The sequence below is a fragment of the Acipenser ruthenus genome, chromosome 7 (genome assembly GCF_902713425.1).
Source record: "Acipenser ruthenus chromosome 7, fAciRut3.2 maternal haplotype, whole genome shotgun sequence".
In the NCBI taxonomy this organism is placed as follows: Eukaryota; Metazoa; Chordata; class Actinopteri; order Acipenseriformes; family Acipenseridae; genus Acipenser; species Acipenser ruthenus.
This window is the reverse complement of record NC_081195.1, coordinates 4,951,598-4,975,231: the sequence shown is the minus strand read 5'-3', so window position 1 is coordinate 4,975,231 and position 23,634 is coordinate 4,951,598. Positions and strand designations below refer to the sequence as shown.

Here is a 23,634-nt window from a genome sequence, read left to right as displayed (position 1 = left end):
CAACTGTACTTCACTGTTTAGGTTATAGGGATATTTAAAGGGATATAATAGAGGCTACACATCCTATAATACCGAATACTAACATACTGTAACTTCATTTATTTTATCTGATATACGCGTAATCCTATGATTAAGTCCATATGCCTGGACTGCCATAGTGAAACAGCAGATTACTAGGATTTCCTCAAACAACCATAGCATATTAAATCCTTTTCATTTCATTACTCCCAGTAATTCCATCACTAAAGCAATGTTTTGCGGTGGATAAGAATTTTGCACATGCACAGTAATATGTATAAAGTGCACATTACACTATGAAATAGATGACTTAGATTTTGTGTTGTTGCTGATTTTTAATGGGTTTACAACAGGCACAGTTGTAATACTAGAATTCATGTAAATAAAAAATGTACTGGTGTTTAGTGCACTTTTTGTAATATAATGATGGGATAGCATGAAAGTATAATCATCATCTGACTGCTAGGCTAAAGCACAACGTGGCCCTATTACCTGTGAAAATACGTTGATTTCACTTGTTTTGTATCGGGGGTGTTTTATCATTTTTTATCATTTAAAACTGAAAATCAGAAGCCCTAATTATATATGGCAATTGAGGAAGCAGATTGATGTGAATTGTAAAAACAGAATTTCATTATGTTATTGCATTATGTAATGTTATAGATATGTGAGCATTGAAGTATACAACACACTCTGCCATGTCAACCCTTAAAATAACTTTGATTATTCATCAGAGAAATTGAGTAAAACATCAAGGTCTAATCTTCCCCAATTCCCTCTAAATGTGATGTTAAAGATCTCCAACCTCCCCTTGAAATATTGCTGCAGTTGGTGACAGGCCACGGGGAGAATATGTTCACCTCTAGTGGTTAATCAGTGGCATGACAAGTCATTTGCAGCATATAGCACGGTATTATACCTGTATTATGCAAGTAACAAACTGCATTACTCAATAGTTAAAATAACAGTGTAGAATTACTTATGTATGCATTGCTATTTGCCTTGCACCCGAATGAGCAAGGAAGCATACAAAGTTTTGAAAGCAAACAGGAAAGAGCTGCATATGAGTCTTGTAAATTATTGTAAGTGGAATGATAAGGTAGAGTATGACTCACTGTTTAAAAAGCTGTGTTTCTTAATTGAATGCAAAAGAAAGGGAACATTTCAATAGACGAGCAATGCCATACATTAGCGCACCTGAACATTAGGCACAGGGAACTGATGAACAGCAGCTTCTGGTGCAGAGGGCATTGGCATCAAAGGCAGAAAGGGATCACAAGGAAGTTGCCAACCAGCAACAGCTTGCAGTAGAGGAGGGGGGTGATGAGAAGAGACTAAGAAAGGAGTGGGCGCCCCACCGATTCTGTACAGCCTAGATGCAGCTGGGATCCTCCAAATCCAGGGAGGGGGTTCTCCGTTCATCTGCCACAGCTGCGGCTGTCCTTTTAATCTCAGAATAGGAATCATTCTACATCCTACACCCAATGGACTCAGTGGGTTGCCTTTGAGGAACATTACCAAAAAAAAAGATGTAAATCTGCACACAGAAGAGACCAGACAACAGCTGAACCAGTTTACATGGAACTCACAAAACATGCCTATAGGTTAATATAACAGATGCTGTGCTTCCACAGATAATAACTATACATGTAAGTATTAGCATTTACTCTGGATTGGCTGTAAGTATTGCAGGATCACATATTATAGCAATTCATTTTATATTTACTACTATACAACCCACAAAATGTAAAAAATAATGGTGCCTTGCAATTGCTACTATATATATACATAGTCCAATGTTCAGTATACATACTTAGAAAATGCTAAAATTGTGTTTATAATATTTTGAAAGAAGAAGAAATAACCAATAATCACTAATAATAACAACTAATTAGAATTCCAAATGCAACATGTTTGAGCATGTAAAGATAATTGTTGTATTTAGTTCATACAATGCGATTTCTTCTCAAAATACAGTATGCAGCAAAACGCATCTCCCACTCTGTAAGCACTCAGCATTCGCTATACATTCGCGTACCCCTTATTTTGTACACATTCTGAAGAGACTCTAGTAAACTAGCAATACCACAGTGGTTGGTCCCCAGATAAAGCCACTGCCACTTTACCACCCTATTTAATAGCATGGAAATACAGACCAAGTCTGTTCACAAAAGTGCAACATAGGCATGCGTGAACTCAAAGTAGCAGAGTCAATGTTTTCCGAGTCTGGATTTACAGGTAACATAATATGACTGTTTGGAAGAACAGTTTGAACTTGATTTTGTCAGTACAGTAGCCCAAATAAGTGTTTATATCAAAGTGATAATAACCTTGCAAATAATTTCTGTCTAATGATTTCAGGCTTATTTATATATTATATTTGAAGTGTTAAACGTCTAGCTCCAAATTTAATAAAACATGCAAAAACATGTTTTAAAATAAAACATGCTGTCATTTCCACCACCGTTCTGCCAAAATAAATACACACATACATACATACATACATACACACACACATACATACATACATACATACATACATACATACATACATACATACATACACACACACACACACACACACACATACATACATACATACATACATACATACATACATACATACATACATACATCTCAGCAAAGTATTTAATGTTTGAAATATATATTAGCATATCTATGCAAGTGTAACCCGCCCATATTAAATCTGAAAATAACTAAATATCATAAAACATTAAAAATATATAAAAATAAAATAAAAATTATGCAAAATGCAACTTTGTATTTTAAAAAAAGAACGTAAAAAAGAATATAACTTACCTTAAATGTGCTTCATCAATTGCCCAGGCAACTATCCTTGCATATGCTCCATTTTCGCTCAACTTCTCCCGTGAAATTAGCACATTTTAAGCCTCAACATCCAAAACCCATCTGCTGCTTAGTGTGATTTCGATCCCCCACTCACTCAGCAATGATAGAATAATCAGATGCTACTAATGTAGTAAAACAAAAAAAATCACGTTTCCAATATACATCCTTATCAGGTCCGTGGTAGAATCTGCTGCTGTTGTTGGGGAAATGAGGTTACAGCTATCAGCCAAAGTAGCTGTTCACTCACAGTCCCCGATTCAGTGATGATAAACAGGCGATCTCTCACTTCCCACTTCTGCCTTAAAAGTGTGCCACCTCTCACACTGTACCGCTCTTCACATCCAGCATCAGCAAAGAAAGAACACTGTACCGCTCTTCACATCCAGCATCAGCAAAGAAAGAACACTGTACCGCTCTTCACATCCAGCATCAGCAAAGAAAGAACACGAAGCTAGGCTATGCGATTTGTGTACCGCTATTTCATCGAAGACGTATTTGAATTAGTTGAAAGTCTAATTAATAATAATAATAATAATAATAATAATAATAATAATAATAATAATAATAATAATAATAATAATGTTTTAGGTACGATCCAGACTCAAATTATAGAGCCATGAGATATACTGTCTGTTTGAAGTAAGCTATAGTAAGTATTGCGTCTTTACTCCACAGTGCCCTGCAACTGAATGCGCAGGAGGCTCAGCCTGTGCACTAAAGGTTCTATTCGTGCTATGCAATAAGTGAACGATTTGCAGTAACTGCACACATTATTCAATCCATTGATAGCCTTTTTTTAACAGGACAGATATAACAGCATTTTACATTGAAGTTATTGAAGTTGAATAGCAAAATATCGATCAAACGAAAACTGTCCTAATAAAGGCACAATACAATCTGCAAATACCCGGAAATTAAGCAGCTATTGTTTGTGTGTGTGTGTGTGTGTGTGTGTGTGTGTGTGTGTGTGTGTGTGTGTGTGTGTTTATATGTCTGTGTCACTTTGTGCATTGGAAAGTACATTGCAATGGACTACCGCGTTGTGCAGTATACACGTTAAACATGACTAGTCATGTATTTTGTGATAACATGCACAAAATCGAGATACAATGCGTTTTAAGAAGCCCCGTTACTAGATTAAGACATATGCCTTTATCTGGCACTGCAACTGACCTTCCATTAAAATGTAAAATTTGACATATCAATTGAACGAAAGTGAAATTTTATTTTCACCACCAGAGGGAACGTTAGGGCTAAATCTGGAAATCCCATTTCTGATGTGTGCAATGGAACCGAACTGGAACTGAACTATGCCTGGTTCCTTTTTGGGGCTCTGTCTTTGAGACGTTTTCTCAAATTGTTCAATTGCCTATTGACCCAGCACCCCTTGTTGCTTTTGGAGCGATCTCCTCATATCCAAGGTGCTAATCTGACACCATGGCCTTTGCGACTTTGTTGGCCAAATGTCTGGTTTTATTAATTGGAAGCTTTCACCTCCAAACCCATTGCCAACTTCTGTAACCACATATGAACATCTCTCTCTCTCTCTCTCTCTCTCTCTCTCTCTCTCTCTCTCTCTCTCTCTCTCTCTCTCTCTCTTCTCTTTTCTTTCTCTTTCCCTTTCTTTTTTCTAGTAAATTATATTATAAGGTGGAGTCTCTCTGTTCTGACCACTATTGGAGAGGGAATGGGAGGAGGGCTGGGGAGAGGTTGTGGTGGAAATGCTGCAGTTACTGAGCAGGAAGTAATCCATTGTAACTTGTGAATGCATTGACTCTGTTGTGGTGCCTTTTTATGTAATTATAAAACTAATAAACAGAATTAGAAAAAAACCCAGAAATTAGAATGGGAGAAATAACCCATTCTGGCCTGTTTTACAGGCTCCATATTGATTCTAACATCACCTGACTGAACCTGTTATGGCTCACTTAACCTTCCTTCCAAGGTCAAGTGTCACTTGCCAGTATGGTTACTAATATAATGCTTATAATGTTAAGGCTTCAAAACCAATTTCAATAGTATTCAGACGCCCATTGAACATACAAGGAAGAGTGGTTCTTGTTCCTCTGAGAAAATGACATTTTTAATGAGACATAGGTTTCTAAAGATAATGACCCATATTCATAAAAGTTAGCAGGTCTGTTTTATTCATTTAAACTGGAGAGCATCTTAATAACACTGCCCTAAAACTCATCCTTTCCACTGTATTTTCACTGAATAATTTAATGACAGTAGTCAGCTGCGTCTTTGTTCTTTTACAAAACACAAGGTACTGGAATGGTAAGACAGGTACAAATCTTTTAAGTATCAAATTGCTCTATCGCTTGAGTTGCTTTAAAGGACTAGCTAACCACCTTTTAGTCCAACAAATGGTCCATCTCTTTATACCATCTCTTTTGTACTTGATCTACTCTTTCACTAAGATGCATTAACTTTAACATATAAGAAAAATGTAGGCAGTGCTGAAACTTTCTTAAAGAAGTATTCACCCAGGTTTTAAAATCAGTTTTCTTATATCTTATTAGCACTTGCTATGTACCTGCTGCTTGTTGGTACCTGGTCACTTCATGTGTTACAGTTCAAACACGCTCCAGTGGTCCAGCTGCAATCAGATCATATGATCTAAGTAAAAGATATCAAGATGCAGTAGTGTATCTGGTGTTATAAAAATGTTTTTAAAAAAAGACACTATGGGCCTCATTCACTAAAGGGTGGTATTTTTTTTCCTTTTTACTGTGTGTTAACTGTTTCTGTACTGTGTGGTATTTTGTTCTAGTTAGTTCATCAAATATTTTGCTGGAAAAAAATTGCTCGCTAAAATACCTCATTCGCATATCCCACCACGCAGTATTTTACTACACATTAGGACAGTTTATCACGTGGCCAAAACGCTACCGCCCTTTAGTGAACGAGCCCCTATGTCAGATTGATTGGAAATACATTTTAGAAACAGAATTTTGCAGATGCTTCTTAGGCAGTTAGTAAGTTATGGGAATGGGTTTTGTATTGCGATTCCAGATCCACATTACACAGGCACATGAGGCTTATTGTGTGTTTGAAGTAAGTCTTGCGTCTTTAGATGACAATGACCTGCAACTGAATATGCACGGGACTCAGGCTGTGCATGAAAGTTTCCACATGCAGGTGACCTGGCTTCCTGTCTTCTGGATTGAGGGCAGTTGCAAGATGGAGTAAAGGGGCTTGGAGGGCTGATCAATGACATGACTGCCTGGTCCCATTGTTTAATCGATTGATTGGCTAGGGGCATCATTCCTTTCATAAAAGTCTTTCAGGTTTACAGTGCATCCATTTTTACCTTGTGTGTGGGAGTTCCAAAGTGAATTTATGCTCCATAAATCAATGGGCAGCTGGTGAGAGGAAAGCTTTGTGAATATAGCCTGGTTTTCTCCACAGCTCAGAATGTGATAAGCTGAGGTCACATAAACATTTGTCTTTGAAAGCTAAACAAAAATAATACATTTTACATATTGTTCACAAAGCTTTAAATAATTAGTTATTTAATTAAAAAAAAAAAATTATGAATAAAATACAGTTTGATATAAAAACTGTTCTAGACTGTTGCTAAGGAAGCTTTAAATAACTTGTGAGTTAGCTTTGCGAATATGTCCCAAGAGGATATTGCTTTCTGCTTTACCTCAATAGGCTTTAAGGACTTTAATAAGGAGTGCTTTAAGGAATGTTATTTTGATGTACTGTTTTTTTTATATACAAACAAATAGAGTTTAAAAGGTTTAATGAATCAGCAGACTTTATTAAGTGAATCAAAAGGGGATAGTCTTCCAGTTTTGTGAATAGGGCCCAGCATCTCATCTAAACTTGCTGTACAAGCTTTGTATGACACATTCTGTCAGTCTCAGTTTCGGTATTCCCTTTATAACAGATCAGTAACATCTTGCCTGCCTTGTGTTCATCCTGTCTTTCAGTGATTTCTTTGAAGTTTATTAGAACAACATTCATTTTGCATCGTGTTTTTTTTTTTTTTTTTTTTTTTTTGTATCTCTCCAGCTGGTTAAAAACTGTAACATTTAAAAATGTGAAAAAAGTCTATTGCTACAACAACCATAAATGTAAACTCTGCCCAAGTGTTGTTATTATGGACAAGCCTATATCTGGGCAGAGGAGATGCCTTTTAGACATTTAAAGGTATTTCACCTTTAAGAAGCCTTTCATACCTACAGTATAACAGCCTTCTGATCGCTCTTAAAGTTCTCCATTTTCTTTTGGCAGACACCAGCTATCTAGCTGCTGAGTATATTTTAACAACGCAGCACTTAATAATTGCTGAATAGTTATTAAAGAAAAAAGTACATATAACTTTCAAGCAGGGACACATAACTGATGATGAAAAAAAATACAGGTTGTACTTTATTGATCCATTAGCTAGAAAATAGCCTCTAATGGAACATAAAAGCTTCCTCTAATTTTGTTAGGAGCTCTGGGAAAATAACTGATACTTCAATTTCTTTATTGAGCAGCATAGAAAATAAAGGGTACTTAAAGCTAGTGTTGCCAATGAAAAACATGAGTATAACAGTAATCTCTTAACCCCAAACAGCGTCTGTACCACAGGCTGTGTTTAGTATAAACACAGCCCATTTTCATTTCTTTTCTAATAATCTATTGTGCAGTTTTTGTGAACTGTACTTTACGAAGTCTTGAAGGCACTTCAGCAAAAATTCTATGCCCTTTCTGACTAACATGCTAATTAATTGTACAATTATTTGTTTAGCTTACAGCATAAAACAACAAACAGTGCATGAGAAGAAACTGCACACTCAACATGAGAACTTTCAAAGAAGCACATGATGTTTATTGTTTACACACAGTTACTGTGTATTATTAATGGATGTACGAGGTATTATAAAGTTCAAAGACCTGGCATCCACACATCACGCAGTGGCTTCCTTAGACATCATTGAGTGCTGAACTTTGGTACTAAAACACAATGATGGGCAAATAAGGGCTGCTGTTGAATCCTATATGTGCATATCTCAAGGTTAATTAAATCTGAGAAGCTATAAATCTGTGTGAGGCCTCAACTCATTCCCTATGATGCTTACACTCATTGTAAATTAACCATGTGATATGGGCTTCAACAGTGCACTCTGTGGGCATTTTTTTTTGTTTTGCATCATTGTGTTCCCCATGGCTTGTTTTTGCTAATACTCTACTTTGGATGGATAAGCAACAGCTGGATTGTACATACCCCAAGTGACTTCATGTCAGGCATTTCAGCTACCTTGTGCGTTCTTGCAGTGCTTAGACAAAGTGATAATACCAGTAACTGACCCTTTGCATACCAGCAGAGCTTAAACTGTAAATTCAATTTAACATATTGTAATATATAGAATGTAAAAAAATATATATATATATTACTTCATGTAAGCAAGTTTTTTTTTTGTTTTGTATATATTGTGATAAATTCTGTGCGAGTGAAGACCACCAGCTTGGTAGCATTGGAGCTTAAAATGCTCTTCATCAACTAACAATACTGTGTATGACACAGTTGGCTACAGGAAACAAGTTCTCTCACTTTGTATATAATGATTCCATTCAGACCCTTTCACTCCAATTTAGCACTTAGCTAAATACTACATGCTGACTGTTTCTAAGCCTCCAAAATCTTATTATTTACAGTGCATGAGACACTGAGGAAACAATGCAATCCTTGAGAAATTAGGAATGTGGTTATACTGAAAGGGGAAAAAGAAAGTCATTGAGTTTGCCAGGTGTTTTGTGGATGATGCTTTTAAAATACTGTGTATAATATCCATTACAGGAGATATGTGGCTTTTAAAAACAGAAATGGTGTAAATATCACTTCCCAGAACTGAGTGAAAGCTGCAGGAATTTTGTATTTTTTAATTGATTTTTTTGGATGAATAAATCAATGATGGTATCACAGGAGTCTTTAGAAAATTAAACACCTCAGCCAAAGCTAGATATGTGTCAATCAGCAGTGAAACAGCAGCAGGTGTACAGCAGCTGTACTGATTCATTTGAGAGGAGTTCAATCCACACAGAACACAAAGAGTCAGAACTGCTTTAAAGCTAGTTCACAAGGCACGTCTATACTAACGTGAAGTAATGTGGAATGAGACTTAGTTAAATTACAACTTCTTCAATGCTTACACCCAGCTCTGCTCACAAGCAAACAATCTTTCTTTTTAAACATCTGTTTTTCACTGAAGCAGCCTGTTTGAATTAAAAACCTGTTACTATTTAGAGCACGTATTTGATCATTGCAACATTAAGGGCAAGACTGCCTTCAAATATTCCGAATCTGAATGCTAAACATCTGGACGAAACATAAACATGTTAAATGGAGGTTACAAGTTTGGCATTTGACAGTAATGTATGTTGAAATTCTCAACTCTAAATGTTTTTTTTTGTTTATAATAGGTTATTGCTATGTAAATAATGAATCACCAGTTTAGTTAAAATACCTTGTGGTGGCTATATAGTGAAACTCTGTGACATGTTTTGCCACTGGTACCAATTGTAAGGATTTGCAATTAGTGTAAAGTATTTCTGCCAAAACTCTGTCAGCAAGATACAATCACATCAAATATAAGATAGGATAGTTAATAAAGTTACTGCGGCTTGTTAACAATAAAAAAGAACTGTCATGACAAACAATTGGTACATACAGTATGTCTAAAACTGTGAGTGTACGTACGTGTTCTATTGTATAAGCGAGGCCCTTATGTGCACAGTGTTACAAGGGAAATATTATCATGGTTTGGCTGTCTTGCCATATTCTAGACATGGTGTTGACGATGTTAAAAATCAAGTCTGAACCATTAAAAAGCATGGTGTTATGGTTTTAACATGATATGGCTGGTCCAAGTTCTAGATTATTTCTCCAAAATAATAATTAATGAGTTACAAAGACAAAGCAGAGGCTAAATGTTAAAGTGAGAGAGCACCTAATCTACCCTGCATGTTCTCTGGTAATTGGAACATGATTCATAAATGATGTGTAGGTTGCTTCTCAATTTGCATAATAGACTGGTCAGTGCTAAAGTGGCAGCAGTGGGGGAACAAATGTTATTTTTGTCTATCAATGCGTGATAATGTGTCTTTTATGAGTTATTAAGCAACTAATGGGTTTTAATGGGTAAGGTAATGGGTATGTGCATACAATCAGTACAGGCCAATAATCACTTGTAATGAAAGGTAAGGCTGAAAATCAAATACAATTAGAACATATGCCTCTGTAATTTAAATATGAATTGAAAGGCACATCATTTGTCAGCTACAGTAAGTGACGTTTTCCAAGAAGGACTCATATCTGTACACTTGAAACACTTTAAGTGTAAATCGTGTTCATCAGTTAGTGTGGGTAGTCCTAAAGTTGCACTACATTGACATTTTACTAACTGATAAATGATGATGCAGAATGTGGTTTCAAAATTAAAATAGAAGATGATTCAAACATTCCCTGGTTGCCATTGCCTATCCTTTACCCACTGGGTTTTTATTTTTGTCTTGGGTAGTCAAGCATGAATAACCTGAGCCCATTAAATGACCAATTATCCATACAGCCCTTCAGTCATTACTTCCCTTGTGATTTTACAGTATCAGTTTCTGATTCTCACTTCCAAGGAGTTCAGACATTGCCCGGAATGTTACAGGTAGCGCGATACAACAGATATAAAATAGGGCATGATTTCTTTAAAACATATTCTTAGTAATTAGATATGTACCAGGATTTCAAATCCAATTCATTTGAACATTTTTTGAGTTGTGGGCAAAGCACAGCAAACATTTGGTTAAACCTAAAGACACATGGGCCATATTCACCATGCTATTTGCACCATATTTTATGAACCAGTAAAATTCAAAATAAAATGTAACAAAACTGGAACAAAACAGTTATCTTAAAGGAACTTTTTTTATATATATATTTTAGTTCCCAATTATTTTCTTCCCAATTTTCTTCCCAATTTAGAATGTCTAATCATGTTCCTTCACCTTAGAAATTTCTCCACAACAGCTTAGGAGAATGGAAGGTCAGAGGGCATCCACCGATCCCCCCACCACACAAGGGCCGCTGCAGGACAAAGGGACGCCTAGCCAGTAGGGACTCCTTTTTTAAGCATTTAACATAAAATAAACTAGTGTTAACTTGGTGGTGGTGGTAAATGTTTCCAACAACTGTGTTCCATCTTACATACCACAGTAACACAATACAATACAACATACAACAACATATACAATCATTAAGTCATGTATCAAATAAACTTGTAAGAAAATGTGTAGGGAACAGTCAAGGAAATTAAATTACTTAAAAACACAGGCATAGAGTAATAGAAGAATATGCCCTGGATATTTCTATTCCTTACAATCACTATTTAGAACACAATTAGGGTGTCCCTATGTGTATTTTTTCCCTAGTCTTTCTTGATTTGTTTCTGTAATTGGACATCTAATTTCCTAGGGGTATTTTGTGAAATAATTAGGACTTTGTCAACCAGTGACCTTATGATTCTGGACGATGTGTTTGAAGTTGGAGCCGGCGGTGAGCACGGCTAGGCAATTGATTATATTTTGTGAGTAAAATATCAATGAAGCGGATAATTGTGTTCTCTTGTATTGTTTGGTTGCCATTTGTTGTCTATTTATTCATAAATCCTTGTGTTTACATTCTATTAGACTGAATATTAAAAGGCCACTTTAATCAATATTTGATTTGAGTGGCATATATTCAAACTCCTCCATGATTTACGTGGGATACAGAGTAGCTTGTATTGTGCATTACATTCTCATTAACCTTTGACCACCACCCCTGTAGTGTAACAGACAACTTGAACTCATCAGATTAAAACAGGCAAAATGCAATTGCTGAATAGGGAAATGTTCAGTCTGAACTCCCCTTAGTAATTATAAGATCTATAAACACCACAGGACATTGCACAGAATAGTAGAGGTGTTGTTCATTTTATTAAACATCCGGTGTCCTTTGTGTTAAACCAATAGCTTCAAACAATCAGTCATATAAGTTCAACTTATCAGAAATAAACATTACATACAATGTACAGCACTGGGATCTTGGTATCAACTAATTGTTATTTTAGACAGTATAGATCCCAATTGGTTAAAATGCCACTTCCTATAAAAGGTGGCTCGATAACATGTACTGTCCTTTCTTTTTAATATTACTTTAAAGGTTACAACATTGTTATCATTGATCCAGTTAACTTGTAAGGTGTACCTGATGAGTTTCAAATGTTTAGCTAATGGCCAATAGGAAATCTTATTGACTATGACCCAAAGAAACAAGAGACAGATACTCTACCCTGTACACAAGGGACAGTAAACAACCTGAAAATGAAAGTTGTGGTCCCAGTTACTGACCGGGTATACACAATGCTCCCTTGGTCTGGAAGAAAGAAGGTTCTTTCACCAAGAACAAATAGAAGAATTGTGAGGAAGCTTAATAACAATCCGACTGCCAAAGATAGTCAAAGTGAACTTTTCATTTCAACCATAGGTCGAGTATTGCATGGGGAATGTCTCAATGGTCGCAAACTAAGGAAAACATCACAAGGACAATCAAGTGACTCCAACTGTGTGAGTATATTTATATATATATATATAAGGATGTCTGCTAAGAAATAAATAATAATAATAATAATAACTTCAGAACACTAGTTGTGGATTTTACCTAGGCTTTCCTGGATATTGTCAACCATTTAGCCATAGGCTTTATACATGTGTTCCCTACTTACAGAATGCAACATGGTACCTCATCAAATTATCACAGTCCTTAATCAAATTATTTATCTTGTACCCATGTATGATATTGGAACGTAAACATTGTGACACAATTCTCAATTTGTAATATGCTATACAAGTGCGATGTGAGGTTTCCAAATACTGTGGTCATTTAAATCATCAAAAAAAGGACCATCCTTGGCATTTTACATATTTTTACAGACTAAACTTTTACAGGCACATGCACTGAAAAAGAAAACCCCAATATTATTACCTAGAATTAATTTCATATATCATTTTTAGACATTATTATTATTATACCCCAATCAAAAATGAATTGCTCATGAAAATGAAAGTGTTATCATGGACAGCCACAGGCTCGACAAAATCATGGATTAATGTTTGCTTAATGTTTGCTCACATTAATTTTGGCTGGATTTCCTTAGGCCTGGTCTTGTGCCAAATCCCAACACCATTGTCACTGCAATGTAATTAGTCTTGTTCTTTTTATAGTTTTTTTTTTTTAATTGTTCAGCTCTTTGATCTTAATCAAAAGATAATGTCAAAAAATTATTTCAGAATTCTCTGCTGTTTCACACATTATTAGCAACTCTCACCTTGGATTTATAACTTCATCAATCATGACGATTTGCAGCAACCTGATGTAGAAAACAGATTGAATTACTCAGACGCATGACAGATCCTAAAAGAGATGCCAGCTAGCCTACTTTTCACGTAACTAGTGCTAGCATTATGAAAGGGTGAGTTAATTAAAGTAAAAATGCAAATATTTTTTCTTCCCAATATTTCTGTTATAAAATGCATTTAATGAACTTTGCTTCAGGTTAAAAAACAATTTAAATCTTCTAGTTGCTCTTTTTATTTTACAGTATGCAGCCTATTCCATGCAATGTATCGATTGCCATGTAATATGTATTTTCCAATGAAAATTCCAATTCCTGAAAGAATAGTGTAGATATACATATTTTTTAACATTTAACATTTAAAAATAAATACAGCAAATGTTTCCCATATTGACACACTACCTGTTTTTTACGCTGCATTTAAGGAACCTGGCAACTGGGTAAATGATTGATTAGTTTGCTTCCAGTAAATTATTTAACACACTGCATAGAGCTGCAGGATTTCTTTAAAATGTCTTCAATGAAAAAGAGACCAGCTGCATCAAAGATCTATAATATTTCTGCTAAAGATCGCTCTGTCCAGTATAAGAAGGGGACATTTCACCTGTCTGATGGTGAAAATAAAATGTCTTTAAAAGGTGGACATAAAAAAAAACAACTAAATATTATACAGTTTAACATTTACTCTTTTTTGGGTAAACATTTAAATATTTAGGAACATTCGTGTTGCGCATTGTTTTTCTAAGAATACTTAGAAAACAATACTTGCAGTGTGTAGTCATGATGTTATCACATCTATACAGTATTTTGCCACAACAAAGTTTATTTCTACAGTATATCATAGCAAGATCTTAATGGAAAACTTTTGTTCACCAGTGGGTAATTGATTTTCTTCTTTTCAAAAGCTGCTTGCAATTGAATATGAATTGAACTGATCTGTCCTCCTGGGGTGGAGGGGGGGGGGGTTACAGGAATATATTCTATAATAAAAGAAAGAAAAAAAGATCACTCTGATAAAAACAGCAAACAAACAATGCAATGTCTTTTAATTGTTTTAAAGCCCACTTATATAGTAGGGATATACCGTAAGTTTTGAAGTAAAATAAGAAACACCCCAAGAACAGTATAACAGACATTTTTTAAATGCCTTTCTACTGATAATGCATTTCAAACAAGAGAACACCAATCATATGGGGGAAGATTGACTAAATTCTAACAATACAGTAGTATGCAAACTGATTCTGTTAAAGTCAGTGATTTCCTCCATACTCTCTAATTCATTTGTAATTCTAAGTTCGAAGGTCAGAAGACTAATTCATTAAAACAATGTACAAGCTATGTAAAATTTATTATTGACTTGAATGAGCAGATACAGTACATGCCATTCAATCACTCAGCTTTCAAGTCTATTTACAATTCAAGCCAAGCGCATCATGCAGAGACAGCCACAACTGTTCAGCTGTGTGGTTGCCTAGAATCCAGTTGTCTTTCTTGTCCATCACATGATACTTCAATATGAGCTAGATCAGTAGGTTGTGTGGGACAGTCCATGCATTTCTCCCAGCACAGCGTGTCTCCATTCTTCACCCAAAGTTTTCTGCAATATTAAAATAAGAAACATCCTAAGAATTGTATAAAAGACATTTGTTTTGCATTTCTACTGATAATGCTTTTAAAATAACAATCATATGAGGGACAGTTGTAGCCTACATAGAAAAGCACTCTTTCTGAGCAGCATAGCTCTTTCTTCCCAAACTGTAATGCAACATCCAATCCAGTACATACCTTCTCCTTGTATGGTACATTACAATTCTCAATCTGTTTGCTGTAGTTTAATTATACTCCAATACACAGAGAGAATATGCACACCTGCAGATGTGAAAATGGATGTTTCCCAAGAAACTTGTGAGTGAAGAAAAGCAAATGCTTGTGTGAATCTCTAACCATATGTTAGCAGCAGTGTGGAGTAGTGGTTAGGGCTTTGGACTCTGGACCAGAGGGTTGTGGGTTCAATCCCCAGTGGGGGACACTGCTGTTGTACCCTTGAGCAAGGTACTTTACCTAGATTGCTCCAGTAAAAAAAAACAAAAAAAAACTGTATATATGGTTAATTGTATGTAAAATAATGTGATATCTGTATAATGTGAAATAATGTATAATGTGATATCTTGTGACAATTGTAAGTCGCCCTGGATAAGGGCGTCTGCTAAGAAATTAATAATAATAATAATAATAATGTTAAATTCCCCCTTAGGTTTTTGGAAAACGCACTTCAAGATCAATCAGTAGTGGTTGCACTTTACTCAAGTGATTAATCTTGAAGGTTGCACTGCTGTTATTGGGAAACAGTCCTGAGAACCAGCACTAATAGCACCACTAGGGACTGAAGTGAGACAAGAATACAGAACATGTCCCCGAAAATAATGATAATAAAAACCAAACAAACAGAAGGAACATTAACACAACTCATTATGAACAATATATCTACACTGGGCAGGTGAATTAATGCAGAGTACTTGTAGCCCTCTCAAACTGATTGCTTGCTTATTATCTCGGTTTCCCTGAAGAGATAATTGCCCACTCTGCAAATAAAGTATATGCAGAAGATATTAATAGACACGTTTTCTCACATGAGAAGTGGTCACCCACAATGTTATCCAGTTTCTAGAAATGAGGGCCGACTGAGAGCTGGGACATCACTTTCCTTTTTTAGCCCAAAAATGACTTTCCGTAATGGTGACTGTCAGGGTTTCACTTTTAATCTTTTGGGGGCTAAAATAAAGAACAAATATCCCACCCAATCCTGCATTGGTATTTGTTCTCTCGATACTTGTGTATGGTAGTGTGTAATATACAAATAATCGGAATGTTTACAGCACTTGTAAACAAAATGCAATATATATGTTTTCATAGGCTCCAATAATATCTCATTTTAAAAACCATTTCAAGAATTTTGTATAAACAATAATATACACTTAAAAATGTAACTAATATATCTCAGTTTTACTAATTAACCTATTATTGTGTCACTTGGGATATTTAAATGCTGATTTTGCTACAGTGTTAAACATTCTCCAATACTGATGTTACCTAAGGGAGTTCACATTCTATTTTCTTCAATCCCCACACTTCATCATGAAAATATGGATTATTCATTAAGTTGTATATTGTAAGTTAAATATTTAAGCTTTGCTGTTTGAGCTTTACTGTTTTTGCAGGATAACTGAACCATATTTATAGTCCCACACTCATGTATGCAATATACGGACGCCTCGGGCGTTGTGAGGCACAAGACAAAGTCGAGTGCCTCCAACCCACGAGAAGTCTGTATATTCAAGATATATGGATGCCCTGAAGGGCCTTATTGCATTTAGTCAAAACAGTGGATTTGAAGGGAAAAAAAGGGGAAAAAAAAGCATAAAGCATGTTTAGGACCAAATTATTATTTTCTTTATTAAATATTCTTACGCCAATAAAGTAGTCCCATTTATAACTTTGAACTACACACTAAGTTAAGCTGAGTAAATACATTTTATTGGAACATGCAAAAGAAAGTACATCTGTATTTTTGCAATTTTTTTTTTGTTGCTATCTTCCAGTTCATTTAATTGTTCTTCATCCAAATCGGCATGTCTACTTACTACTTTTGGTATTTTGTACAGGTAATTGGTCACTCAGTTTCATAGTTACTACATGCATTTGTAACTGTAAGCAAGCTGTCTACCGATACATTCAATTCTGTGAGGCAGTGCATATCCATCCAATATATGGACAGCTGGAACCTTGCTCAACCAATCACATTGCTTGTTTCACGTTCCATTGCCAGCCCTGGATTATAAATCTCAGTATAGCACTACAGATAATAATATTTCTTATCAATAATTAAAACAAGTATTTTTAGATGAACTTGCAGCAAGGAAAACACATCTCTCAAAACAAATGGCTACTGCCCAATTCCTTAGTGGAGATAGTAGTAGTAGTTTTTTATATGGAACTCTATCCTTAACCAAGCTCTATGTATTTCATCTAGGCGTAGGTACTGTAGCTCATGCCAATACAAAAGATAGGAAGAACATATGTTTATTTTGTCTGCTCTCCACATATATTTGTAATATGTTTTTTGCGTGAATGTATTTAAAACCTGTATTAATTAAGTGAAAGACCCAGTGGCAGGCCAATCTAGAAATTTGTGAAGAAAAAAAAGCAACAGCATGTATTTTGATATAAATAAGTCTTAAATTGCTAATATAATGATACATGCAATTTTGGCAAATGGTTCCCTTATTAAATTGCTGTTGTATTTATAAATCAGAATGGTTTTCAAGAGGGCCAGCACATTCTTGAAACACAGCTCCAGTCAAGAGCTTGATTACTAAAATGGATCCCTCTTTGCAACTCGTGGCCCAGATACAGGCAGTAAGAAATTAACTTCATCAGTGTCTACAAGTGCAACATCTGTACAGGGCAGCTAGTGTGAAGTTAAACTCAATCATCACAGCTTTGTTTCATGTGCCTTATGCATTAAGACAGTAATTCATTAACACATGAAGACTAAGGCAAAATATAAAGTAACAATTGATTCAGAACAAATGCTCACATTACACACACAGCTTTTCAAAGGATAGTTCTCAGTGAAGGCAAAAAAAAACAGACTTGTGCTCACACATGTTAAAAATATATCTTCTTGGATAATAAAAAACAGTTCCATTGCCTTTCAGTTTGTTTTGTTTTATATTCATCCCTCGTCTACAACGGCCAAAGAATGACCTTCCCTTCAACATCTTTTCATGTTTCTGGCTGGCTACAGGACACTTGGACATTTTTAACTTTCACTCAGAAATGTAGATGACTCACATTCTAACAGTGACCAATGACCACGGCTCTATTTTGGTCTCAAGCCAAGTCTTGTCAAGCAACTGTGAAGCAACATGAATGTGTAAATGAAGCACTCCCTGGTAACTTAAATCTCCCAGTGCTGAGAGTGAGGGTGTCAAACTGGAATGTGAATACAACAAAGTTTAAATAATTCTAGTAATACTCCTAAGGCACCCTGGGCAAGTAAAGGTGTATTATGTAACATATTCACACTATCTAAATCATGCGTGATCAGCATGTTTGAAAACATAATTAGGAAGGAATGAAATGAGTAGCAATCGTGTGGTTATTTTGGGAAGAATATAATAAACTAAGAAGATATGCATTCATCAAATAGGCTGCTATATGAATTGTAATTGCCCCTCCAACTGTTATAAGTAAAATAATAGAAAATGCACCATATTAAAGACATACTGGTAAATTGACTCAATGTAGAATAGATTGATCAGCCTTCAATAGAATTGAATGGCGAGATAGCTAGAAAGTAGACTGACACACAATGAATCAACTGACTCAGAATGATAGATGACTTCCCATTGCAGGCTGATCGACTAGTCTATTATCTAACCATAGCATACATTAAAACAGCCTGGTGACATTCTTTTTAAGATTATCATAATAGCCAGAAGAAAGTCTACATACTAGATTAACATAGTGACCCTTTTAGATTTGGCAACAACAAAGATCAATGTTATATAGGAATATACATGATATATTGACACATCTGACAGATTAAATACCATGTTAAGCGTTTTATCCCTTACGCTAAATGACTAAGCATAGGGTACACGGGCAAAATGACCAAGTAAATTATCAAGCGATATATCAACAATATAGGCTGCTGACAGTCAGTATGAAACACTGACTAGACTGACTAGAAATCAGACTCCATTACAGTCTGTTTAAGAAAATAATTTAATGCAAATCAAATCAAGTGACTAAACTGATAGATACTTATTGAGTGGTTTGAAATTGCTAAGCAAACATGCCATCAAATAAAATGTGGTTTCAAAAGGCATATTTTCAATAAAAACAAAAAGAAAATAATTATAAAATGAGTCTAGAACTGTAAAATACTCAATCATAATATATGCAGAAATAGTAAAGGAAACTGATAGGCTTTTAGTCAAAACATTAGTGAAATATTTGTATCAGATTATTTTAGTATTTCTTAATGATTGTAGAGTGTTACCTACTTCAGAAACACCGAATCACCTGATTTGCATACCTTATTGTAGAAATGTATAGATTTGTGGGTCTGAATGAGCAATTTAATAGAGTTCTCAGCTTTATTGTAGAAATGTGTGCTGACAAACTACACTGAACTATTTTAATGCTTTTATTTACAAAATGTGTGCCAAGGAATAAAACAGTGTAAATTAAGATATAACTTATTATCCTGTGCAAGGATGAATTGAGGGCTTCCATAAATTACAAAAATGTTCTGTAGTGTACTTCCAAGTGTTTTTGGAATCCATTTTCTTTACCTTACATTTGACTTTAGTATGTTCCAAAATCATTACTTCTTAGCAGAGTAAAGAAAGCCTGCAAAGCCTGAGGAATTTGCAGGGAATATAAACATCACTCAGTCCTGTTTTGCACTGAACCAAAGACAGAGAAGAGAGAGGTTATTTAACTGAAATATTTCAAAGCACAAACAAATTTTGAAAATATCCATCTGAACTGATGATGAGTAGATACGAAAGCCAAGTAAAGGCAAGACAAATGTAGCCTTTACAATACCTGTAATTCCTTTTGTAACGAATTGTAGGGGATTGTAACAAATACTGTACATGTGACATCAACAGCTATAGAAATTATAAGAGTTGTTTGCTTTTCACATACATATTGTATACAGCATGACTCACTACTACAGCATACTGTGTGCTTTCATTTGTATGTGTATGAAGTAATTGCTATTCATAATAGATTTCACTTAAAGGTTAAGTCACAGGGTTCCAAGAAATATAGTGTTATACACCCCCACGTGTTGCTATAACTGTTTAAATAATGTACATGTCATTTTTATTTTCATTGTTAACATCCTAACAACTTTTTACACTTATAACTTTAAAGTCTGTTCCAAAGCTCTTTTAAAAATGGCTGCTCTTGTGCACTGGGGTTTGAGATCTGTCCTCTAAATCACTGCAAGAAGAGCGATTAAAAACAAAACAAAAAATATAGCAACAAGTGCTCTGGCTTTTCTTTTCTGTACCACGTCATGGATTGTTATTGCTGTGTTACCTGTTTGACAACGTGGGCAATAATCCTTACACTATCAGTGCACTAGAGCGGCCATTTTGAAAACAGACTTTAAAGTTATAAGTGTAAAAAGATATCAGGATGTTGACAAGTACCTGCCAACTTTTGGAAATACAAAATTGGGAGTTTTTTTTTTGGGGGGGGGGGGATACTGACTGACTGTTTATAAGCAGATCAGTCATATGCTACAGCATCTGACAATAACAAGTATTATACTGTATGAGAATTCTTAGACATACAGTAAATCATTATGATATATTCATACCTTCTTTACTGTTTACCCTGTAGAGCATGGTGTGTGGCAGACTTGACCTTCATTATCAAGGCATCACTGGGCTTTCACTTGAAACAAGCACAGTCAGACAGCACTTTGGTTGCCAAAAGCCCCTTCAGCACTGCATTGCTAAGTTCGCTGCGAGCCTCAATCCTGTTTTTCCTTGTGATGGAGGACACTTTCACAATAAGCATTGCTGTGCGGCAATACAAGAAGTTGCTTCATTACTCTGTATTCTGTACTTTTTACTTAAGAGGTTTTTCCGAGAGAAGTCTGCTTCCCATTGACACTGTAAAGAGGCTGCAACCCAGCGTAAGTTTTCACGGGCATCTACACAACGCTACGTCCTGCGTGGAAGGGGAGGGTGATGCTTGTTTTAGAAAATTAACTTAAGGTAATAATGTATTACAATTGATAATCTAAATTATCAGGAATTCCTTGAGTCTCCTTGAGATCATGCTTTATAGACAAAATCGGGAGACTTGGCAGGTATGTTAACAATGAAAAGAAAAAAAAAATACAGGTATGTTATTTAAACAGTTGTAGCAACCAGTGTGGACGTATAATGCTATATTTTTTGGAATCCCGCTACTTACTTTTTAAGTTAACAAAATATGACCAGCCGTACTGTAACCTTCTCTTAAGTCTCTTTAGAAATACTACAAAAAACAAAGGAGGAATATATAAGTTAGAAAAGACAACTCTAAAGCAAAGGGTTAATATTAGCTACACTATATACTATTTATACTTTTATGTGAAGACATTTACCCTCAATTTATCTAATACATAGAAGTGTATGTTAGACTTTGTTGTTGATATTGATCTCAACTTTGAAGTTCACGACATTGATATTGACCTCAGCCTCTGCTTGGCCTTGAGGATCACGGCCCACGCCTCAAATTCAACCTCAGGACTCTTAGGCCTTGACTTCAACCTCAGCTTTGTAGGTCCCAGCCTTGAATGTGAGACAAACCAAAAGTTTATTTCAAACTGCTACTGCCTCACTGCTTTCATCAGTTATTCACCGTACATTGACCTTAATAAATCATAGGATGCATTTTTCATTTTATAAACAGCTGCTTGTCACACATTGCTCTTGTCTTAATGTCCAACAGATATTGGGTAGCTATATATATATATATATCTCAAGTGCAAATAAATCATGTGAAAGAAAATTAATATGAACAGTTTGGAATGTCACATTGCAGCTGGAGAAAAAAACAACATATACTCCATACACACCACTTTTACCTGTTCAGTTTTTCATGTAATAATAATCTCTAATATAATATTGTATATGTCTATCTGTATAGAAAAAGATAACAACCATGTGATATGATCATATGGGCTTCAACGTGCTCTCCATGGCTTGTACTGGTATGCCTGAACCAAAATCCATCACTCTGCAAGATACTGTACCCTGAGAGTCCTTGCCCCTGCACATATTTCAACTCTCAGAATGAATACCGTTTATCCACTTTTCTGTAGCTTCCAAAAGAGACCTCAATAGTTAGACTGGAAATCAATTAAGCGGTAAATAGGTTCCATATGTTTTTGACCAAGTCTGCTTTCACAGCACAGTTTGGACACAATCATTTTAAATACCTCAGTGTGCAGAGCTTCATCATTCACATCTCCCTGAATCTGCTGTAGAGAACCGCCCTAGACAAAAGAACCAATGAACCACAGAAAAAAACACATGGTGAACAAAACACTGAGATTATAAATGACCTGATTATAGAAGCAGCATGAATGACCCCGAGCCCCTGTCGTAACCTGTGATAAGCCCTCAACTAAATGTATTTGTATCATATTAACCATAAAGGCTATGCAATTATTTATTTTCAATCCAAGAAGAAACAACATTCTAAACAGGATAAATCATTTAAGAATTGTGCAGTAAGGTTGTAGCATTCCAGAATTTTAATTGCCCTTTGAGAGCAAAAAACTATAGACTTGCACTGCAGAGCAACATATTGTGAAAAAAGGTTTAGCCTGAAAAATAGCTGTACTGGTATACTGTATGTGAATAATGCAATGGTTTTATATTTCTATATTCTGATACTCAGGTGTAAGGGGTTACTAGAAGTGTATTTAGCAATTACATGAGGCTATTAAACCATGTAAGTGGTTGTAAAATGTTGTGTATCATTATGTAGGCTATTAGGTATAAAACAGCCATACATAGATTTTTTAGACTCATTCGTTTTTTAAGATAAGGCCATTTGAAAAACAAAAGTGGTTAATGAAAAAAATGAATGGCTCAATAACAGCAGTTTCCGCCTATCGGGAGAATCAAAACACTGTTGTGGGGGTGATGTAAGTATAGGTGCAGAAGAGGTGTCAAGTTTTTGGAGGGTCATCAATTGCTTAAGTGCAAAGCAAAATCCTTACATCACATTATAATATTTGCGCCAGCTTAGTATCCAGATCTTGCCCCAGCTCCCATGCAAATTTGATAGCGGATGCAGAACGCCAGGTGAACACCATTCTTTACATACGCTGCATTTTTAGCGACTGGTAAAATCAGACTTTACGGCTGCTGAACACGATTTACGGCAGCATTATGGGGGGTTTGAAACCTGAAAATCACTATGTGTGTATCCTTACATCACCCCCTGTGTGGCTTAGTTGCTTGTCCTTCATAGATGTGACAGGTTTTAAGGAAAAGTCTGAAAACCACTGGTGTAAAGAATTTAGTCCTTGCACAAACAATGTAATTGTCAGACTGAACAATAAGAAATGTTACTAATGAAACTGTATACCACCACAATTCTATTATACAAAATCGATTAAAAATATATATTCTTGAGGAATACAATTCTATTTTTAAAACAGTTTGCTTAGTTTTCAAAGATCCAAACTGTAATATAATCAGGTCTAATTGTCAGTATTATATAGAAGTTTAATATTTGTATTTGTAACCCGGCATGGCATTTTTCATTCACA

General features: G+C 35.4%; 1 protein-coding gene across 4 annotated transcripts in view; it reads right to left on the bottom strand.

Moving 5' to 3' along the window:
• Window positions 1-3,729, bottom strand: part of LOC117414934 (transcription elongation regulator 1-like protein) — a 60,319-nt gene extending 56,590 nt beyond the window's left edge. Inside the window, exons 1-2 of one of the 4 annotated variants that reach the window (XM_059026176.1) lie at window positions 2,839-3,729; window positions 1,216-1,520 (exon numbers count right to left, since the gene is read on the bottom strand). In XM_059026176.1, the coding sequence (XP_058882159.1) occupies window positions 1,216-1,485 (270 nt within the window). In that variant the 5' untranslated portion in view covers window positions 1,486-1,520; window positions 2,839-3,729. The remainder of the gene's footprint in view (window positions 1-1,215; window positions 1,521-2,838) is intronic. The other 3 variants (XM_059026177.1, XM_034024790.3, XM_059026178.1) reach the window with 3 other exon arrangements.
• Between the last annotated feature and the right edge of the window lie 19,905 nt (window positions 3,730-23,634).